Here is a 20,475-nt window from a genome sequence, read left to right on the forward strand (position 1 = left end):
AATATAGTTACGCAAAGGACGACGTTTAGGAACATGTTGCTTTCTCCTCGTGAACTATTTTTAGGTGAAGACCGAAATGGTTCCAAAATAAAGTACGGTGGGAAAATTGAAGGTCCCTTTTCATTACTAAAGCGGCCCAAAACAGATGCTTTAGGTCTGTTTTCAATTATAGCCTGAAATCTAATTGATTACAATTTAGATGCCGAACTTTGTTTTGGTTTTTATGTATAGCCTTTTAAGAACAGCAAAATTTATGAAAAGCAGACATTTTCTGGAGGTCCTAGGAAACTAAGTTAGATGATGCGATCGTCGTGGACGGAATTCACTGTACAGCTGTATATTTCGAAGTTTCTAAACTTCGAGAAACTAAATTTAAGTGTACATGTGTGTATTAGATTTGCCTGTGGTGAGTCAGGGCAGTTTTCGTAAATCTTCAGGAGCTCACAGTTCTTGATAAAAGTAGCATTTTTTTTTAATAACTGGGTTTTACGTAGCTTCGTAGTAGTATAGTTCCATAATTACAAATGAAAAGCACAATGTTATTTTCTATTTATAATATTTTTATTACGATACTGTTGCTATACTACACTACCGTAACACAAAGTAGATTCCTCGTGTTGACGAAGAACTATTTGTTGTTTTCTTTAAGTTTGATATTTTAGTTCGTCCTTATTTATACATTTCCCAACGTGTACAAGTGGTTAAACTGACTAATAGATGGAAACTGTACAGGACCGATTAGAATTCAGAACTTGTCCTCTGTGAGCAGTCTTTACAAAAAAACTATTCATGCACGACTTACAACCCGTTCTCACGGCTACAGTTCTGTATATTTCGCCTACATTCCTTTTTTGCAAGAGTTCCAGTCTAGCAACGTTTGCACGGGGTTTGGAAGTAGGAGAGATGCGCTTGTCACTACATGACTCATTATTGTAACAAGCATGTGCATCTAATATTGTTGGATGATCCAATAATGACAGCGTAGATCTGTCGAAACCGGTCACAATAATGAAAGAACTGCTAGCGATCTTGGCCAACTTGGTTCTTCAAGAATAATGTGACAGTATGCGAGGCTTAGAACTTCACAGAGTCAAATATCACGCCTCATTGACAGCATAATCGATGCGGGAGATGCACCGGTATATGATAATTTACATTATTGAAATGCTAACAACTCTTCAGGGAGAAGTAGGCTATCATACCACACATTTACCATCTGCCTGGCACTTTATTTATTGTTTTACAGTACTACTTTCTCAGCTCTGAGGATGATCAACGGTATTTCTATAATCTCATAAATATTCTTTATTTTTGTTGGGTAAGCTGATTAGAGATTCAAGATTTCGACGTACAGCGATTTTCCTTTTTTGTGTATGAGCTCTTCGGTCACGCTATCTTGGATCTCAAGAGTGGCTAAGTAAGTGGCGACACCTCTAGGATAAAAACAAACTGCCGGTGACGAATACACACTTATCTCCAACCACTTTGTTTATCGCCCGCTACACAGCCGAAAGCCAAATCAATATCTACTAAAAAAATGATAAAAGTGGGAGATCATAATCAGTTGATCGATATTAACTGCGAAGAATAAAGCGCTACTCTTATCGTTTGAATGAATTTAACTGATATAGATGGTTCGCATACGTCATAGTAGAAACTCCCAGAAAACTGTCTTGCTGTGGTCTCTCTTCCTCTTTAAGAGAATGGCGCCAGTATGGTAAATTAAGTGCAGAAGATGAGGTAAAGGACTTTTTAAAACAAAACTAGAAATAGTGAACTGAAATTTTAGTGACTTGCTGAACGGATGTTCCACCTGAAGTATGTACAAATATTTCCATAGGTTGTCTTGACAGTACTTTTTTCTTACTGGCTCAATTTCTGTTTCTACTTACAAATATATCTCTACCGTATTAGATGCACTACTGGTTTAGTTTTCCTTTCTTTCGTATACTGATGAGGCTTGAAGTATATCGCAGTAAATGCGACTTTTTTTAGAAGACACAGACCCCGTAACAAATTGTATTGCCATTCGTGAGGTATCTGTTTTAGTACCGTTGGAGAAAAGTTCGTTGGATACAAGGAAAAAAAACTGGCATTGTTACCGTAATAAGGATTTGATAAACGCTTTTCGAAAGTAGCAACCTTAATCGCTGTCCGTCTTCGCTCAGTGGCTGACATATGATTGCAAAGCTAGATTTTAATGAAATCCTGAACTGCTGGAAGTCCACTGCAGCAGTCTAATTTTTATGTTACTGTACCAACTACTGTGAATCTTAATTAGAACACTACAAAATACATCAAAAATTTACTATCAGTATGGTATTTACTACATAGTGTATGTAAAAGAGGACGAAAGCACTTTCGAAATCCTGTGGAACTCCCTTGAAGGTCACGGTATTTTTCAAAAATTTCCGCGTGGGAAATGCAGTAAGGCCCCAGTTAATGGCAACCTAGAGCACTGCGAGAATTTTATTGGGACTGAGTTTAACGTTTACATCTTCATATATTAATTAGTTTTTATGTGACTGCTGCTTAGAATGTTATATCTTTGCTGCAGTCTACACACGAATATTTGATGGTACAATGTCTTATAAAACCCCAAGTTGACAAACACGCCTCTTGCAGTGGAGAGAGAGAGAGAGAGAGAGAGAGGAGAGAGAGAGAGAGAGAGAGAGAGAGAGAGAGAGAGAGAGAGAAGAATTCCGTTCGAGATCGCATACCTACCTTGTAGTAACACTTGTTTTGGACAAAAATATTGTCTTAAGCAGTTGGCTTTCCATTTTAGTTATTCCAACAATCCATTCGCGACGAGAAAAAGATTGTTCTGTTTACATTCAGCAAACATGACAGCACAAGCTTACTACATACAAGCTACTTGTTTACGAAATTACAAGTCATTAGAACTTCGCCTGCGTTTATCGAAACGACCTTACACATGAAATGAAAACCAAGCAAACATCTGAGAACACAGTTATGAAAAGCTACAGTGCTTGTGACAACAATTGCCTCTTTGACGCATTCTAGTCTCACGGCATTACGTGAAATCGATCGTACTCCGGCAACATGAAAGTATATTAAAGAAACAGAGATCGGGAAAAAGGCCGAAGAAAATAGCGTCCTGATAACCTCGCTGCAGCAGTGTCAAATGAATTCTCACTTGCATTCAGCGCAAGGTAAACAAGGGCGGTGCGGTACTTCGGTACGGCGCTTCTTACCCCGTGGAGGTCGTGGGAAGACATTCTTCTCATTCATACTTAGTGCTCCGAGACTCCGCTATTTTATCTATACTGATACTGATACTTAACTATGCACAATTCCGCGGTCATCCGATTGAAACAATTATGATTGCAGAAAATTTAAACTTCTAAACAGTCTAAAATGATAAGTAAGGGAATAGGAAACTAAAGTAATTCACCTCCTGTGATGGCACGAGCCGCAACCTTTGTAGTATCACTGAACCCTGCAGATAAATTCAGACTCCGAAAGTTCCTGTAAACATGTGGCCGTTTATCAGACGAATCATAGCTATTTGAATATAATGTATAGCAAATTATTTTTATCGGTGTCACTATCGTCTCACTTTGGAAGAAGTGCAAGAAATTGACGCATTCGCGTGCTTTTGTGACGTTACAATTTATAAGGCAGCTACAGACTATTGTCTCTCACCTTCATGTCACTAGTCTCAGCTTTTCATTCATCCTGTAGTCAAAACAGTGTTAAGTAGAACGTGGCGATCTTTATGGCATATCAAGCTGAAGCATGCGGCTGGTACATGGTTCCGGGAGGTTTACGTTAACCCTTTCAGACCAGAATTCTTTTCTGGAGGAATTTTTTTTTATTTACGTGTCAATGCACTTGTGATTTTTTTAATGATATTAGAGGCAAGATTTATACAAAAGTATGTACCAGTTTTCAGAACATACTTTGTTCACTTCAGTTTATCGACCAAAATAACCAATTACGAAATCTTTTCTATTGTAACAAATAGTCAAATGATCAATAACAACAATGCAAAATAACAATATTCAGTTATATAGTGGAATGTAGCGAACCAACCAAATCACTGTATTCTGATGATCACGAGCTGCTGCGCAGAGCTACATGGACTTGCTGATGTACCCAACAGCACTTGCGCGTGATGAAAAGGCTACACATTCAAAAATGTGCATCTCAAGGTCTCCATTGGGAAGAAGAAACTTCTGTTGCAGCTAAGACACGGTAGAAGTTAATGTATACAATTGTAGCTAGAGAGTCAAAGTACTAATGTTTTGTATTACCTGACGCATTGAGAACTGATGAACACGACCAGGCTTATAGCAGAAGAATAATTTTCAGTAACTTACACCGGTAATCACTTTTCTGTAATTTCATTTATTAAGCTGACAGCCCCAGTTAATCATTTTAAGGTAAGACTGCACCACATATTTACAGAACGGATTACATTCCAGAAATATAACTTGTGTTACGGGTGGTGGTGACGAGGATACAGACAATGTTGAAGTAATGATCGCCATATTTATGATTACAAAATAGTATTACTTGCTTCAATTCTTTGTACCTGTCCTATTTTCCAATAGGAATTTTAGACTTAGACCAGGCGGCAGTTGTAGGAGTCGAGCGGCATCAAACGGAAGCAATGGTTGAGAAGGGAGTGCGACAGCGTTGTAGCCTAACCTCGATGTTATCCATACTGTACTTTGAACAAGCAGTAAAGGAAACCGAAGAAAAATTTGGAGTACGACTGACGTCCGGGGAGAGGAAATAATATCTGAGGTTTGAAATGACACCTATGTCACAAACAGCAAAGCACATGGAAGGGCAATAAAAGCAAAACAAGGTAATGGAATGTAGTCCAATTAAATGTGATACTAAGGGAATTCGATTAGAAAACGGCACTTGAAGTGGATTAGTTTTGCTATTTGGGCAGCAAAATAACTAATGTGGCCTAAGTAGAGAGGATATAAAATGTTGACGCAATGGCACGAAAAGCGTTTCTGAAGACAGTTTGTTAACATAGAACATAGATTTAAGATTTTCTGAAAGTATTTGCCTTGGGTTGAAGTGAGACGTGGACGATAAACGTTTAGGTAAGGCGAGAATATAAGCTTTTTAATGTTGTGCTGCAGAACAATGCTGAAGTTTAGATAGGTAGATCATGTAACCAACGTGGAGGTACTTAATACATCTGGGAAGACATGAAATCTGTGACACTGAGTCATCATCATGGGATCACATATTTAACACTGGAAGGTAGTGTGGGGGGTAAAAATTTCAGAGGGAGACTAAGAGATTAATGCGAAGGGAGATTCAGGAGGGTTTAAGTTGCACTAGAGATTGATTGGAAAGAGCAGCAGCAGCAGCAGCAGCAGCAGCAGCAGAAGCAGCAACAGCAACAACGACGTTCCAATAACTGAAAACTTAATTTGTCTTCATCTATACTTTAATTCTGTGCTCAGAAAGCGTGTTCTGGAAACTGGAACAATCTCCTGAATCGTTGGAAACAAGAAATTACGACTATTTTGTCGTGTGATTAGGAGATACTAATTTGTTAAGAAGCTGCTGTGGTATTTGTATCACAGAAGCCGTTTTCAAATACTAAAGACTTTGACGAACAGCCAGTTAATTACTGGGCATCAGGTAGTCTGCCCTAGCTACTAGTCAAAGTGGCGCAGCGTTACCGTAGAAAGCGCAAGACAACTGCCCAATAGAGTACAGGTAACCCCGTGTCCTCAACTACAGATTCAGTATGGATTTGTTTCTATGAAATACGCACGACCCCAGTAAACTCATCTTAGAAGCTTAGTTTTTAAAAGGTTTTCATTTTAAATGGTCCCACTGATATCTCAAATCATCTTTTGAATGATTAAATATGAAATTTCTTAGCAAACCCCTCTCGAGACTTCTTATGGGCACAATTCCTCAACCGATGGCGCACGTTTATGTAGTATACGCAACACCTGTCACAAACCGGACATTCGACTAGTACTTGAGACAGAATCTTGAAATTACAACTAAGGGACTCAATCTCCTTCATGGACCATTAATAAAGAGAAGCAATGGTGCTTTTATTGTAAGCAATGTAGCCGCGCACGAGTTATGTGGCTTTTCTGCGGACAACGTGTGTAGTCATTCGGGGTCGACTGCTGCAGCCGACCGGCGGACCAAGTACCTGTCTGTTCGAAAACCTCTCCGGCGTGACTCATCGCAACTGGAACGCTGCAGGCGCCACTGTTCCGTGAACCTACCAACGGCCCGCTCCCCGCCAGGATACGACCGGATCAAAGCACCGTGAAGTAGAACCACAGTTCCAGCACTCGAGAAAACCAAATTTCAAACCAAAATTTCTTACACAGCATCTCGCAAGTTAAAATACTTTCTTTAGCTCTGATTATGATTTGATAGAAGTGCGGAAGTACGAAATCGAAAGTTTATGCCAGACTAGCTTTTTCTCGCAGAGAAGACTACAGTTTATGCGGGAAGAGGAAAGGTTCCCGCCCGCGGAAAATGCGAAATTTACGTTTCAGACATGTTCAGGTACAAATTTTCAGCGTCAATTCAGACATTCACAGTTTGAGCTATGTCGAATTTCGAAAGCTACTTAAGATACCTGCTTTCTCTTACAGTACGTATTTTATCAGGCCACGACGAAGACATTCAAAATTGTAAGACGCATTGTAGATAGTAAGTTCTATACGAAACACACACACACACACACACACACACACACACACACACACACACACACACACAAATGGCTCTGAGCACTAAGCTACTTAACTTCTGAGGTCGTCAGTCGCCTAGAACTTCGAACTAATTAAACCTAACTAACCTAAGGACACCACACACATCCCTGCCCGAGGCACGATCTCCGACCGTAATGATCGCTCGTTTCCAGACTGTAGCGCCTAGAACCGTACGGCCATTCCGACCGACACACACACACACACACACACACACACACACACACACTTGTGAACCGATATTGCAAAGTTGACTAACAATACGTAAACTTATGTCGTGATACCACGAATGATCGAGATATTTGACTAATCAAAGATACTCTCGTTTTTGGGGCTAAAAGGAGTCATACAGCAAGTAAAAAACAACCTGTGCAATGGTTTGTCTTTACAATAATTACGAAGTCACTTAGGTCAATCTGTAACGTACTGTTGGCGAGGAAGACAAGCTAAAATGAAGGTTTGAATAGTTGCGAATTTAGTACTTGGTGCCCGTAGTACCGCTGGAATACTTACGGAGGGTATATACGAAGGAGAAGTGGCTTATGGTATGAGAGATTTTACTCTGCGGTTATGGGATGATGTCTTCAAACTAGGGCAACCTACAGTAGCTAAGACAGTGGCAAGAAGTGCTTTAATATAGGCTAGCTGTCTTGTGGAAAGGGGGAAGACATGAAATTGGGAAATAAGTGTCTGGCTTCTAATTCTCTCTTGAAGAGCAGCCAGTTTCCTCCTACCTTTAAGGCTTTCATCTGCAAGACACTGCACCTCCAGGCTGTAGTCCCAGGCCTCCAAGGAGCACAGGCTTTCAGGACTGCTGAAGTCCTCCTTGTCCATCATTGCGCACAGTCTGCAGCACTTCCTGTCTCAACTACGTAACGATGCCGTCCATGACTCTATACACAGTCTCGGCGAACTCTTCTACAGTTGCTGAGCGAGTGCGACAACGCAAGCCGAGGGACTACCATCCACCCGTCCACGGCGACATAATTCCACGCATCCCACGGCCGAGGAACACGCTCGTTCCTCGACTCTGCGCCTCTACATGAGTGCGAAGCTCACGCTCAGCAGAACTACGAAACACGGTGAGCACACTCGGGCATACCTGTTGCGGGCACGGCAGCTACTGGTGAACGGCTGGCTTTCGTTAACCGTCCAAAGGTCCTCCAGCCCGGCAGCCTCGCCGCTCGCTTCCCCCACCCACTCCACAGCTCCCCTCCCACTACTACTCCGTCGGTGCCACCTGGCGCCGGCCAGGCCTGCGGCAGACACGAGCAGAACAGAGAATTCCATCGCGACCGCCAGGTATTGTACGCGCGAAGCAAAGCCGGACAGTTGGCTCTTACAGATTGTTTACGTATCACTTTGTACAGTACCTGGTTTCGTAACTAGTTGTTAATATGTGAACCGTCTTTTACTGTCCCGTATTTCGGAATGCAAAGTTGAAAAATTGTAGAAAAAAACTTCTGTTGGTTCTTGAAAATTGCTATTATCTATTTAAGTAATCTTGTGTTACATTTTGTTACTTCCTCCACTATGTATTTTTGTATGACATAGCCCGAAATTGTCTTCTGCTCTATTGTTGTTGTGGTCTTCAGTCTACAGATTAGTTTGATGCAGCTCTCCATACTACTCTATCCTGTGCAAGCTACTTCGTCTCCCAGTACCTACTGCAGCCTACATCCTTCGGAATCTGTTTAGTGTATTCATCTCTTGGTCTTCCTCTACGATTTTTCCCTCCACGCTGTCCTGCAATGCTAAATTGGTGATTCCTTGATGCCTCAGAATATGCCCTACTAACCGATTCCTCCTAGTCAAGTTATGCCACAAATTTCTCTTCTTCTGCTCTTAACGTCTACGTATTATCAACTTAGTTTTGGTAATCTGCTCCATTCACGTCTACAAAATGGTTCAAATGGCTCTGAGCACTATGGGACTCAACTGCTGTGGTCATCAGTCCCCTAGAACTTAGAACTACTTAAACCTAACTAATCTAAGGACATCACACACATCCATGCCCGAGGCAGGATTCGAACCTGCGACCGTAGCAGTCGCGCGGTTCCGGACTGAGCGCCTTAACCGCGAGACCACCGCGGCCGGCCACGTCTACATATTACTAAAACTATGTATTTACAAACTAACTCTTTTGCTAATCTTTGACTAAACGGAAACTAATTTGTATTCAGCTGTATTTGCTCTGAATATAACTCTTCTTTTTATCAAATGCGGAACCGAAGTAAAACAATTATTTGGCGCTAATCACGATTTCCATTTACTTCCCGTCTGAGCAACATTGTTACTAATTTCTCGAAAGCATAACAGCAAGCACGCAGCGACTAAGCTAGATTTTTTTAAAATAAAATTTCCAGTCAGTATTCAAAGAGCTGCAAACCATATGATACAATGTGATGATATTCCAAGACAACGATTGTAGAATGAAGTATATTAACACACCTGAAAAATACTAATCTTATCTGAGTTAACAATGATTTAACAAGGGGACAGTTTTAACATAGAACTATACAAGCCAAGCAGCTTAATCAGTTGATGTGCTAATGCATGACTCAAGGAAGTCGTGTGGTCTTTCCATCAGCTCTGACCAAGTGAACAAAGTTAACTAGCTGACAATCATTCCGACGAACTAGCTGAGCAGTGCTGCAAACTCGCCTCGAACCAATTCTCTTTAACAAATGTTCAAAATTTATGTTCTCGCCTTTCAATATATGTATATACTCATCCTTGCTGTCCTTTCCAATAAATCTATCTTCCTGTAACAGATAAAACAGCAAGTCAACACAATAAAACTGATTACATCTTTCTCGCGCGCACATCGATAACTCACGAAAATAAAAATGACATGCCCATCTTACAATTTTAATCAGTTTAACGCCCATATTCGGCTATGGCATATTTCGCGATAACTTATCTCTAAAGAAAATTCACATTGTACAAGATGTGAGAATATTGTGCAATACGCACCCACAAGCACCTTTATGAGATCGTTGAGAAGTTAAAGTGCTTCCCTGCACGATCAGAACAAATTCTCTCATAAAATCTTCTGTAATTATGAGTATCTGTAACCCGCCTCCGTAACACAGGTCGCTAATGTACGCGTATGCGGTGGCACTCGGGCCGGAGGTAAACCGATTCTAATCACGGTGGATGAAATTTTTACTGCCAGTATTTGGCCGACCAGTGAAGGAGAGGTTCTGGGTAGAGTTTGTGATCACCAGTCTTTGCGCCGATGTCTTTGATCAAACTCCGAACCCTCTGCACAGTGTCTCATGAGGTGAGCGCAGGTGGCACTGATAATGGTGATCCGTCCGCTAAGCTCTGCGGCCCCCTTCGCTCTTTTCGAGAGGAATAGGTTACATGCCGGGACCAGGCTCCATCTTCTCAATTCCCTTCGCCCATAACACGAATCCAAATGTAGAAGCACTCTTCCCAGTCTTTCAGACGACACACCCCACTTCATGGAAAGTCTATACCACCTCCACTAGGACCTTGCCAGGATTTCTGCATCTGCTGTCCCTACGCTCTTCCCCTGGAGTACCGTTCTGTTCTCATCTCTATGAGTTCCCGTACTTCGTTTAGACTAATTGTTTATTTACAGAATCACAAGAAGAAATAATGTTCTATTACAGTTTACTAGCAGAGAAAAGCGTGAATAATGTCGCCAGATCTCATCTTTTGTCCTTCCCAACATCGGAAAACTAGATAAAACGTTTATAAACACTTCCATAAACGACTGCAACCAACCGCCTTTAGTATGGGTAAAGTTTTTATTTTCCCATTACCATTTTCAAGTCACCTATCGGCTTATCAGACGGTACGGTTGTTATGCATTCGACGGTATTCCCTGCAAGGAGACGTTACGATATAGCATTTTGCGAGAACGTATATTTGTTCGTATGTGACAATGTGGATGGAATGCAACCTGGAAACAACCTAGGCATAGCTGTACCATCTGATAAATTTCTAAGTAACTTTCAACTATTAATGGGGGAAATGAAGTGTACTGTCACGAAAGACAACTGACTGCAGCCACTTCTGAAAGCTTTTGCCCACGATAGTCACAGGATACCATATCCTACAGAGATAAAAGTTTCAAAAACCTTTATTCTGGGCAAATCTTTTCCGCTGGTAAATTATTTAAAGGCTTGTAGAACTTAAAACTTTTTTTGTATTTGAAAGTGTTCATTAATGCCGAAAGAAAACCCGAAAGGGAGAAAAGATTTGACACTACCGTCTCGTCTTCGAGTTCATTAAGGACAGCCCCAGGAAATCGATCGTTGTCCCGGCGAAATATGGTGCTAGAATTCGGCTATTACGAGCCGTTTGGACGTCAGGAAGTAATGTGTAAGTCCGGACGGGATTTCCAACATTTCTCATTTCAAGTGGAACTCTTGTCGGCTTATATTTCATAAATTTGTCCCATTGTGATGCTAGTTTCACAGCAGTCCTTTACATCATTACGAAAACTGTAGCATACTGACAACGGAGAAGAGACTTTATTCACTTAAGATAACTGCGTCAAAGCGAGAAGCATTCTTGTAGATGTAGCTGGTAACACGCAGCTTTTACAGATATCTTCAGACTAGAATACTGGTTAATAACGGTACGGATAAACGAAATGCAGTAAGAAACGACCTTACAGACACTAAATGGTGTTTGGGAGGACGATGCAACGCTGTAACCGCTGTAAAACTTCTCCCGAGTGTTGCTGTAACATGCAGGAGGGAATTTTAAGGGCCATACGAGAAGTAGGACGGTATGACGCAACATGGGCCAGCTGTTGGGGAACTCGTTGGTCGGCGCCTCAGGCGTAGCGCTTCTTCTCATAACTTGTCTGTGGAGGCAGCCGTGTTGTGAGGTGTCCTTGCTGCTGCTGGACAACCTTCCAGCTGAGGCCAGCGTCTGTCCAGCGAGTCAGCAGGAGTGTCGGCAACAGCCTCACGCGCATTCCTGCCGCTACAGTTCCGGGCGACCTTCCGCCGCAAGCAGTGCCAGTAAGGTAGATTCAGTGACTGCTGTTTTATTTGCAAAACAGTAATGCCTGCTTAACTTTTTACTTGTAGGTTTCAATAACCCAACACACTTATTCGTCTACACTTTAATTCCGTCAATATACCCTTTCTCGTTTTGTTTCTCAATGTCGTCGTCGTCGTTTTAGTCCGAAGCCTTGTTTCTGTAATATCAGATCTGTTAGCTTCATTGCATGACACGTATCAGAAATTATTTACAGTTCACATTGGGTTTCCATCTGTCGGGCAATCTTTTTACTCGCCTTAATTGCCCTACCAAAAAAGTTATGGAGGTTAATAAGAACATATCTATTGAGATATACGGCTTTCAACGACCGATGATGTAATTGTTACCGAGAGACTATACGGTACAATCATTTCGCACAATTAGCAGATTATCAAGTTATGCAATACATTATTGCACAGCCTTCAATCTTTTGCATAGACGATCAATAATACAGCACTATATTATCGGCAGCCTAGCGGCTGCTTCACATATGACGAGTAAACATAATAAACACTAGGGAAGTGCAAGAAGTAGGTTACGAATGTCACCCCACAATAGGAGTGGCGCACTTTTAAAAGAGTACTGTACCAAACGAGACTAAATATTCCTTAATTCCGATCAAGAACTGCCAAGGGATGTCAAATTGATTCCATATTTTTAGATTTCCAGAAGGATTTCGACACCGTTCTTCACAAGCGTCTTCCAACCAATCTGAGTGCCTATGGAATATCGCCTCAGTTGTGCGACTGGATTCGTGATATCCTGTCAGAAAGGTCACGGTTCGTAGTAATAGACGGAAAGTCATCGAGTGAAACAGAGGTAATATCCGGCGTTCCGAAGGAAGTGTTATAGGCGCTCTATTGTTCCTGATCTATATTAACGACATAGGAGAAAATCTCTGTAGCAGTCTTAGATTGTTTGCAGATCATGCTGTCATTTACGTCTTGTAAAGTCATCAGATGACCAAAAAAGAACTACAAAATGATTTAGATAGGATCTCTCTATGGTGCGAAAAGTGGCAGTTGACCCTAAATAAAGGAAAGTGTGAAGTTATTCACATGAGTACTAAAAGAAATCCGCAAAATTTTTATTACGTGATAAGACTCAAATGTGAAGGCTGTAAATTCAGCTAATTACTCAGGGATTACAATTATTTAACATCCTAAATTGGAACGATCACATAGACAATGTTTGGGTAGAGCAAACCAAAGACTGCGATTCATTGGCAGAACACTTAGAAGGTGCAACAGTTGTACCAAAGGGACTGCTTACACCACGCTTGTCCGTCCTATTCTGTAGTAATGCTGTGCGGTGTGGGATCCGCAACAGGTGGGACTTACGGATGACATCGAAGAATTTCAAAGAAGGGCACCGCGTTTATAATTGCCGCGAAATAGAGGAGATAGTGCCACAGACATTATTCGTGAACTGGAGTGGAAATCATTACAACAAAGGCGTTTTTCGTTGCAGCGTATCTTCTCGTGGAGTTTCAATCACCAGTTTTCTCTGGCCGAGCGGTTCTAGGTGCTTCAGTCGAACTGTGCGACCGCTACGGTCGCAGGTTCGAATCCTGCCTCGGGCATGGATGTGTATGATGTCCTTAGGTTAGTTGGGTTTAAGTAGTTCTAAGTGCTAGGGGACTGATGACCTCAGATGTTAAGTCCCATAGTGCTCAGAGCCATTTGCACCAGTTTTCTCCTCCGATTGCAAAAACATCCTGTTGGCACCCACCTACATAGGGAGAAATGATCATCACGATAAAAGAAAGAAATCAGTTCTCGCACAGAAAATTTTAAGTGCTCGTTCTTCCGCGCGCCGTCAGTTTCCAGCCATCGCCTGGTAACCAAGGGCAAGATCTCGAAAAAATTAAGTCTGAATCGTGTGATTAGGAAAATTGTGTTCCAGCTGACACGTAGAACTGGCGTGTGCGTGTGCTGGGCAGTGGCTCGCCTGCGACAGGAGCAGCGGAAGCGACCCTCAGCCGCTGACAGAACTGGAGACGGCTGACACGCAAGCCGCGCCGACGGCGTCCAACTGAAATCCGAACCGCGCGGAGGTGCCTCAGCACAGCGTCAACAACTCTAGGCGAACTGCGGGCGCTGTAGTCTGTTTCCCAGTAGGAAAAAATCGCAAATCCTGCTCTTACAGCGCTGCGTTCCTGTGAAAACTAGCATTTGAAAGTAGGAGGGAGGGCGAAGCAGGAAGGCTGGGGGGGGGGGGGGGAGAAGTAAGAACTAGTACCTTAAGCAAGTCTTTCCAGCACCGTGCTCCGTAAGCTTCAAGTGGTGTGAGCTGTTGGTCGAGTGCCAGAATCAAGCTACCACCGTGCAGGATCTCTAAATGTGAGCTATATTAATATGTTCTTGCTTAATTCACCAGTACTTTTAGTGAAGGAAACAGTTTAAGAAGGTACAGCTTAAGAGTCTAGTATACAAATCATTTTGCCTACTTGGCTGGGTGGTAACGTGTTTGCCTACCATGCAGCGGGCACGAGTTTGATTCCCGGCTGGGTTGGAGATTTTACTCCGCTCGCGGATTGGGTGTTGTGTCTTGTCATCCTTTCATCGTTACCGACACGCAAGTCGCCCAATGTGGCGTCACCTGAAACAAGACTTGCAAACCGACAGCCAAACTTCCAAGGATGGCGCCTCCCGGCCAACAATGCCTAACGATCATTTTCATTTCCGAAGTCACTGCGGAATATTCATTCGAACGCGTAACTGCAGGTAACATTTCTTCCTACTACATGACTTAACTATCGTCGTGATAAATCATTTCCCCCCCTTTTTTTTGTTTCTGTAGTAATTTGAAGAGGAACACAGAGCGTCAAGCTACTCTAGATATACTGACGTTGCACTTCTTCCTCAATCTTTAGACCTTTTTATGTAACCCCTACTACATAAAGACATGGTAACGGCTGTCGTCCCACGATGAATGAGATGGATGTAAGAAGGTTCAGAGTTTTGGGCGATAGGGTAAATGTGCTTGGGTCTACATTTTTACTGACCACAAAGAGCGAATTCCCATGTTGGCTATGAGATTGTACTTTCATTGAGCAATAACTGTACTCCCGCATGGTATACTGGTGTGGAGCTGTGAATCTGGGTGGTAGGGAACGAGTACTTGCACGGAGATACTGCTTTGAGGGCGGCTCCTCAGTCGTGCTCTGTATTGCACTTCCCCGCGAACGGCAGAAGTCCCATGCTAAGAGTACCGGCTCGACGCAAAGTTTTTGTCTGTCAGGATGTTTAAAAAAGAATGCTGTTCTAACATCCGCTCTGCAATCTTTGCGTTTCGTATTTTCCGTCGTTTCCCCTCTACCATCGCAAGCAAATGGCGGGAAGGTTTCTTTCATATCCATAATTTTCACGGTTCCGTACCTCGGTCGGTAAAAACGGAATCCTTATAGGACAACATGGCGTCCGTCCGTCAAGACCCATTTTCGTCAAGAACGGGTAGACGTATCAAGCTGAAATTTGTGTCACACAGTAAGATATACAAACCCTTGGCGGCGTGAAAAATTTGCTAAATCAATACAGTCCAAAAGATACAGCCACTTATTTCACATGTCAATATCTATGGGATACTTCTCATTGATCTATAATCAGGAAATTAACCTTGTCAAGGTTTCACAGTGCATGTGAAGGAAAAGAATCCGAAAACTGTTAGATAATGGGCCTAATAACATCACAATTTTTTGCCATTTGTTGTCCGTCGGCCTGCCTGTATATCTGTTAAAACTTTGTCAGGAACGGTTGGCGATATGAAAGTGAAATTCCCATCTGGCACTAAGGTCTACACTCCATAGGGGCGAAAATTGAAGGGTCTAAGTCAGTGCAAGCGAAAGATACGGCCAGATATGCGACATACTTTTGATACTCGCAAACTTACTCCCCAAAACCTACAGAACAACCATCTACATATATTTCGGACCTTGCTGGTCTAGCGGCAAAACACGTGCCTGGAATCAGACAGGTAGCGGTATCTGATCTCTGTCGGTCCACGGGTTCTTGAGTCTCCGTTTTAACCTAGCCTTTACCTGTCAACGACGTAAGGAATCGACAGAAAAGAGACGTGGTTAGTACTCCACGTGAAACTGCAGGTTCCCTTTACTCGGTTGGATACCGGGTGTAGGTTAGGCTCAAATGAAGCGCCGAAGTGGCGTATAAAAGACTTACACCAGGCCATTGATCCACGCGGAATTAAGTTTGGCCGAATTTTTCCTTTCATCGCCTTTCTCCTCCTCCTGCAAAATTTCGTCGACCAGAAACAGTTTAACCACACCAAGGGATCGGCCATACTAACGTTTCAGTTAGCCTTTAAAGATTCTTTGTCTTTTATTCCTTGAAGTAAGGTTTTTTGTATTAATATTTTCCTCCATTCTCGTCGCTCTATCTGTTGCACACACACGGAAACACGATGCACATACAAGAAAGGAAGTCAAGGAAGACGAAAAGATACCCGCGAGTATACTACCAGACACGTAAAAACAATGTGTACTTTTATTTACTATGGGAAACCTTTACAGAAAGGAAAGACTGTAGTATTGGGAATATCAACTTAGAGCAGAAAACTTTAATTTTATCCATCATGCTGCAGAATGGAGCATACTCATTAGTATCTTGTATGTGCGTAGTATTAACGCCATTTCTTCATCGTTTACGCCTTGTGTATAGTCGGTGAAAGTTATTTCTTTTGAATGAGAGTATTCTCTTACGCACAAATCCCATGTGCGTGTGTGCTCAGAACTGTGTGTACATTTGCACGCAGTTATACCACGCGCTGATAGTAGCTACTGCCTTACTAACGTAATCGTTCCATTGACGTATTGGCGATAAATTTATTTCGTTTGCAGCAATGATTAATTTTTGAACTGAAGTGCATTCCATGGCCATGCTGATCTAACAGGAGGAATACAATCATGGCGGGATCCTCACATTTCTGTGTATTGCTTTATTTATTACAATGAGTTGTGCAAATTGCAGCTACTTCGTCCTCTCCGGTGTTCATGCGAAGTTTATCGTCAAAAAGATTTATGCTTTTATTCATTACTTTCGCATTTCTTCGGCTTCCTCTCAATTCATGCTGTGTGTGCTCATCGGACAGCTCATTCTATTCAACGGTCCCGCAATATTCCTCACCCTCAAGATAGAAATTTCATCAGCGATTCTTATCGCATATATTCTTTTTCACACTGAATTTTTTTCCTTGTTGCCTACCCTGTTTTTCTGTGCATTTCGAACAAATTGGAATATTTACAGTGTCTAACGTTATACCTAGGTCGACAAATTCTACGAACGTATCTTTATTTTTAAAGCCTTGTTTCCATTATCAATAGCAATGTGACATCTGCCCTCCTGGTGCCTTCTTTCGTAAATTCAAATTGATCGTCGTCTAACAGATCCTCACTATACACTTGGCATATCGTTGGCAATTATGTCACGCTTCCATTTTCGCGACATTTCGTAACTCTGACGGCACCCTGATAAGGAGGAATGTGGCGTTCTTTCTTAAGAAAGTAAACTATTTGTGCGCCAGTCACATTCTCTTACCTATCAGCCTCGGAAGGACATCAATGTTCATGCTAATTGATATCGTATCTGTCTTCACCCGTTGATGTTTTTGCGTTAACACACTTCTAGGCACTTCGCTGTTACTGTCCTTAGCGCAGTTTGTCTTGTGACACAGTCAGTATGGCATGGCGGATGGTGTGGGAGGAGGAACCACGGCGGGCGTGGGTGTCTGCACATGGAACGCGCCGCAATGCAGGCTGGGAGGTAACGGGCAGGGCAGGGCAGGCCGCGAGAAGATGCCGAGCACGTTCCGCGCCGGAATTTCGCAACTGTTTACTCTGCAGCCTGCCGCCGGGCGACCCCGCGCTCACCGTAATTCCGCCGCAGCTCTGGCTACATCGCGTACACCCACTGGTAAGAACATTTCACTTCGCCCAGTTCCTCCCGTCTGACGAATAATGTTTGTCAAACTTCGTAAAATACGAACTCCTCCCAATTTTCGATACGTCCATTTCGTATTTCAATGAATTTTTTTCCCACCAAACTGCAGTTTTCAACTTACGAAATACGAACGAGCACATCCCGTCCAACGTTGTTCTTTTCCATCCGTCAAGAATTTACTGGCGCTGTCAGGTCTTGAGAGATAAGATAGGAAGCAATGCATAGTTCGGCGAATTTTGAGAAAGTAAGAAAGACTAACGCTGAGGAGTTTTGTTGTTATTAGAAAGAATATTTTCGTATTGAAGAGGTGTGTGACGAAAATATCTGAGTGGTTTAATAGCGATGATTATGAAGCTGGATTTGAGTAATTAAGTGACGCAGACAGAGATAACGTCTACAGCATCTGATCAGAAGTATCCGGACAGCTCTTTGCAATGCGGAACTGATCACTACATGTCACGCCAGTGTAAGAGGAGGCGGGAAGGATTGTTTTATCAGTAGGAAACAGTAACTGGAGAATCGGTCACCCAAGAGAGCTCTGCAACTTCTAAAGTGGGATAGTCGTTGGGTGTCACTTGAGTAACAAACGCAACAGGGATATTTTAGCCCTTCTAAAGCTGCCCAAGTCCACAGCTGCTTACATTATCGCAAGGTGGAAACGCGAAGGAACAGCCGCAGCTAAACCAAGACCAGGCAGGCGTCATCTACCGACGGACAGGAACCACTGAGCATTGCTGAAGGCGGATGTAAAAAAAAAAACAACACAAAAATACCCCATGTAATCAGCGGAAGGTATCACACTAATTCCGAACTGCTAGCAGCAGGCCACCTAGCGCAAGGAGTTAGAACGGGCTACAGCGGTCGAGCAGCTGCTCCTAAGCCACAAATCTCCGTAGTCAGTGCCAAGCGATGCTTGAGGTTATGTGAAGAGTGACACCTCTGATCTGTGAGTGACTAGGAACGAGTGATTTGGAGCGATCAGTCACGCTATACCCCGTGACAATCCGATGGAAGGGTTTGGGTTTGGCGAATGCTTGGAGACACTTACTTGCCATCACATGAAGTTTCGCTGAAATACGGAGAAGGTGGTGTTGCTGTATTGGGGTATTTTTTGTGCTTCGTGTGTGGTCTCCTTGTTGTGCTTAGGAGAGTGCTAAATACAAACGGGTACGAACGCATTTGCAGCGTTGTGCACCGAATCCAGTACAGCAGAACTTCGGATACGAAAATTTATCAGCATGAAAACGTACCCATTCAGAACAGCATCTGTGAGGCAATGGTTTGTGGACAATGAGGATTCTGAAATGGGACAGAATGGTATGGTACGTACATAGTCCCGACCCTAACTTACTGGAAAGTCTTTGGGGTAAATTAGAAGTCGACTTCGCTTCAAACCCCTGTGTCCGACATTAGAACGCATGCCCAGTAGATTAGGAGACCGAGGAACCCATTTTGAAGTAGAACGAGTCACTGAATTGTTTTGATCTGTAGATTGTGAAGGACAAAATTCCACGGACTACACTAACGCTCTTACTGTAAGAAAAATTAGAACCGTTGCCAGGGAGAAAAGCGAATGAAAAACAAAAAGGGAAAAATCTAGGCAATTTTTTCCCGAAAGTGGTAAGTAATACGTGATTCTGTGTAACTTCCAAAATAAGTTGGTTTCCGGCGAGTAGTACGTAGACCTTGCAGTGAGCTTTAATATGTGATTTGTATCATGTTTGTACGGACAATAAAGCAGCTTCAGGCCGTCCGTGCAGTCTCGGGGCGTCATTAGCCTGGATAACCGGATGCCCGCTGTACAAGCCAAGCTGTCGCCTACACAGTCGTAAGTAAGGGCACGTCGTGAAACCAGTACCACCCTGTTTATTTCTTGAAGTGTTCAGAATATGTAAGATGTTTCCGGCAAATAATTGTACTACGCATAGGCACACCTAGTTCGTTTAATTCTCATAACTATTAACTACCAAGATAATGAAGCAAGCGGGTTTCTTTTTACGGAACGCTTATACGTTTGACGGCGTTCGTACGCTCTTGTGACGAGTACAATGACAAAGCTTCTCGACATTAGCGTTTAACCTTTTTCGCAAAAAATGTCTTATAAATGTACTAAGATTTAAAGGTAAGGCGACCAGAATCTGCTTATTCGGTGTCAACGCCACCAGGCTCCGCTGCAGCATTAAACCTTTCGACTGTCCACATAGGCCTGAGGACGTACACGCATTTGATCTAGTTTTTCTAAGCCCCAACCGTTAGGTTGGAAATTAGCATATAGTTCCATTTACAACTAACTTACCGGCTCCTTTTATCTACGTCGTTGAAAATAGGGCCGCCAAGAGAAAGTACATTTTATCTTGATAACGTAGCCCTATCTTCTACCTGCCCTATCTTCTACCTGCTTGTAACGACAGAGCCTAATTTAAGTGCCGGGCTCGGTGGCGCTTACACCGCATTAAGCGACTCCAGCAGGCCTGCACTTTCATGTTTAGCATGTGTGCGATTTTTTACGACAATCTTAAATACCGACGGTAACAAGCATCATGTCACTGTACTCCAGTTTTCAAGAGCGTTCGAACATTGTGAAAATTTATTTGTCCCATTTAAAAAATAACTGCGTAAATAACTTTATTCTTACAGGAGTTATAAGAGTGTTATCCATAAAACAAAATTACATGACTTCTCGGTGTACTATCGTTTGCTGGTAACCTAATTTCCATGTCCTGAACCGTTCACGAAAGAGTCTTGTCTTACAC

The 20,475-nt window shown here is 42.6% G+C and overlaps 1 protein-coding gene across 4 annotated transcripts in view; it reads right to left on the reverse strand.

The window, feature by feature from the left end:
• The window catches only part of LOC126355045 (cerebellar degeneration-related protein 2), a 382,561-nt gene that overhangs the window by 65,963 nt on the left and 296,123 nt on the right, over positions 1–20,475 (reverse strand). The window contains exon 1 of one of the 4 annotated variants that reach the window (XM_050005200.1): positions 7,475–7,903. The exons of the other annotated variants lie outside the window; for them this stretch is intronic. Within the exon in view, the coding sequence (XP_049861157.1) occupies positions 7,475–7,577 (103 nt within the window). The 5' untranslated portion in view covers positions 7,578–7,903. Of the gene's footprint in view, positions 1–7,474; positions 7,904–20,475 lie in introns of those variants that run through there. 4 annotated transcript variants of the gene reach the window in all.

The sequence above is a fragment of the Schistocerca gregaria genome, chromosome 1 (genome assembly GCF_023897955.1).
Source record: "Schistocerca gregaria isolate iqSchGreg1 chromosome 1, iqSchGreg1.2, whole genome shotgun sequence".
NCBI lineage: Eukaryota > Metazoa > Arthropoda > Insecta > Orthoptera > Acrididae > Schistocerca > Schistocerca gregaria.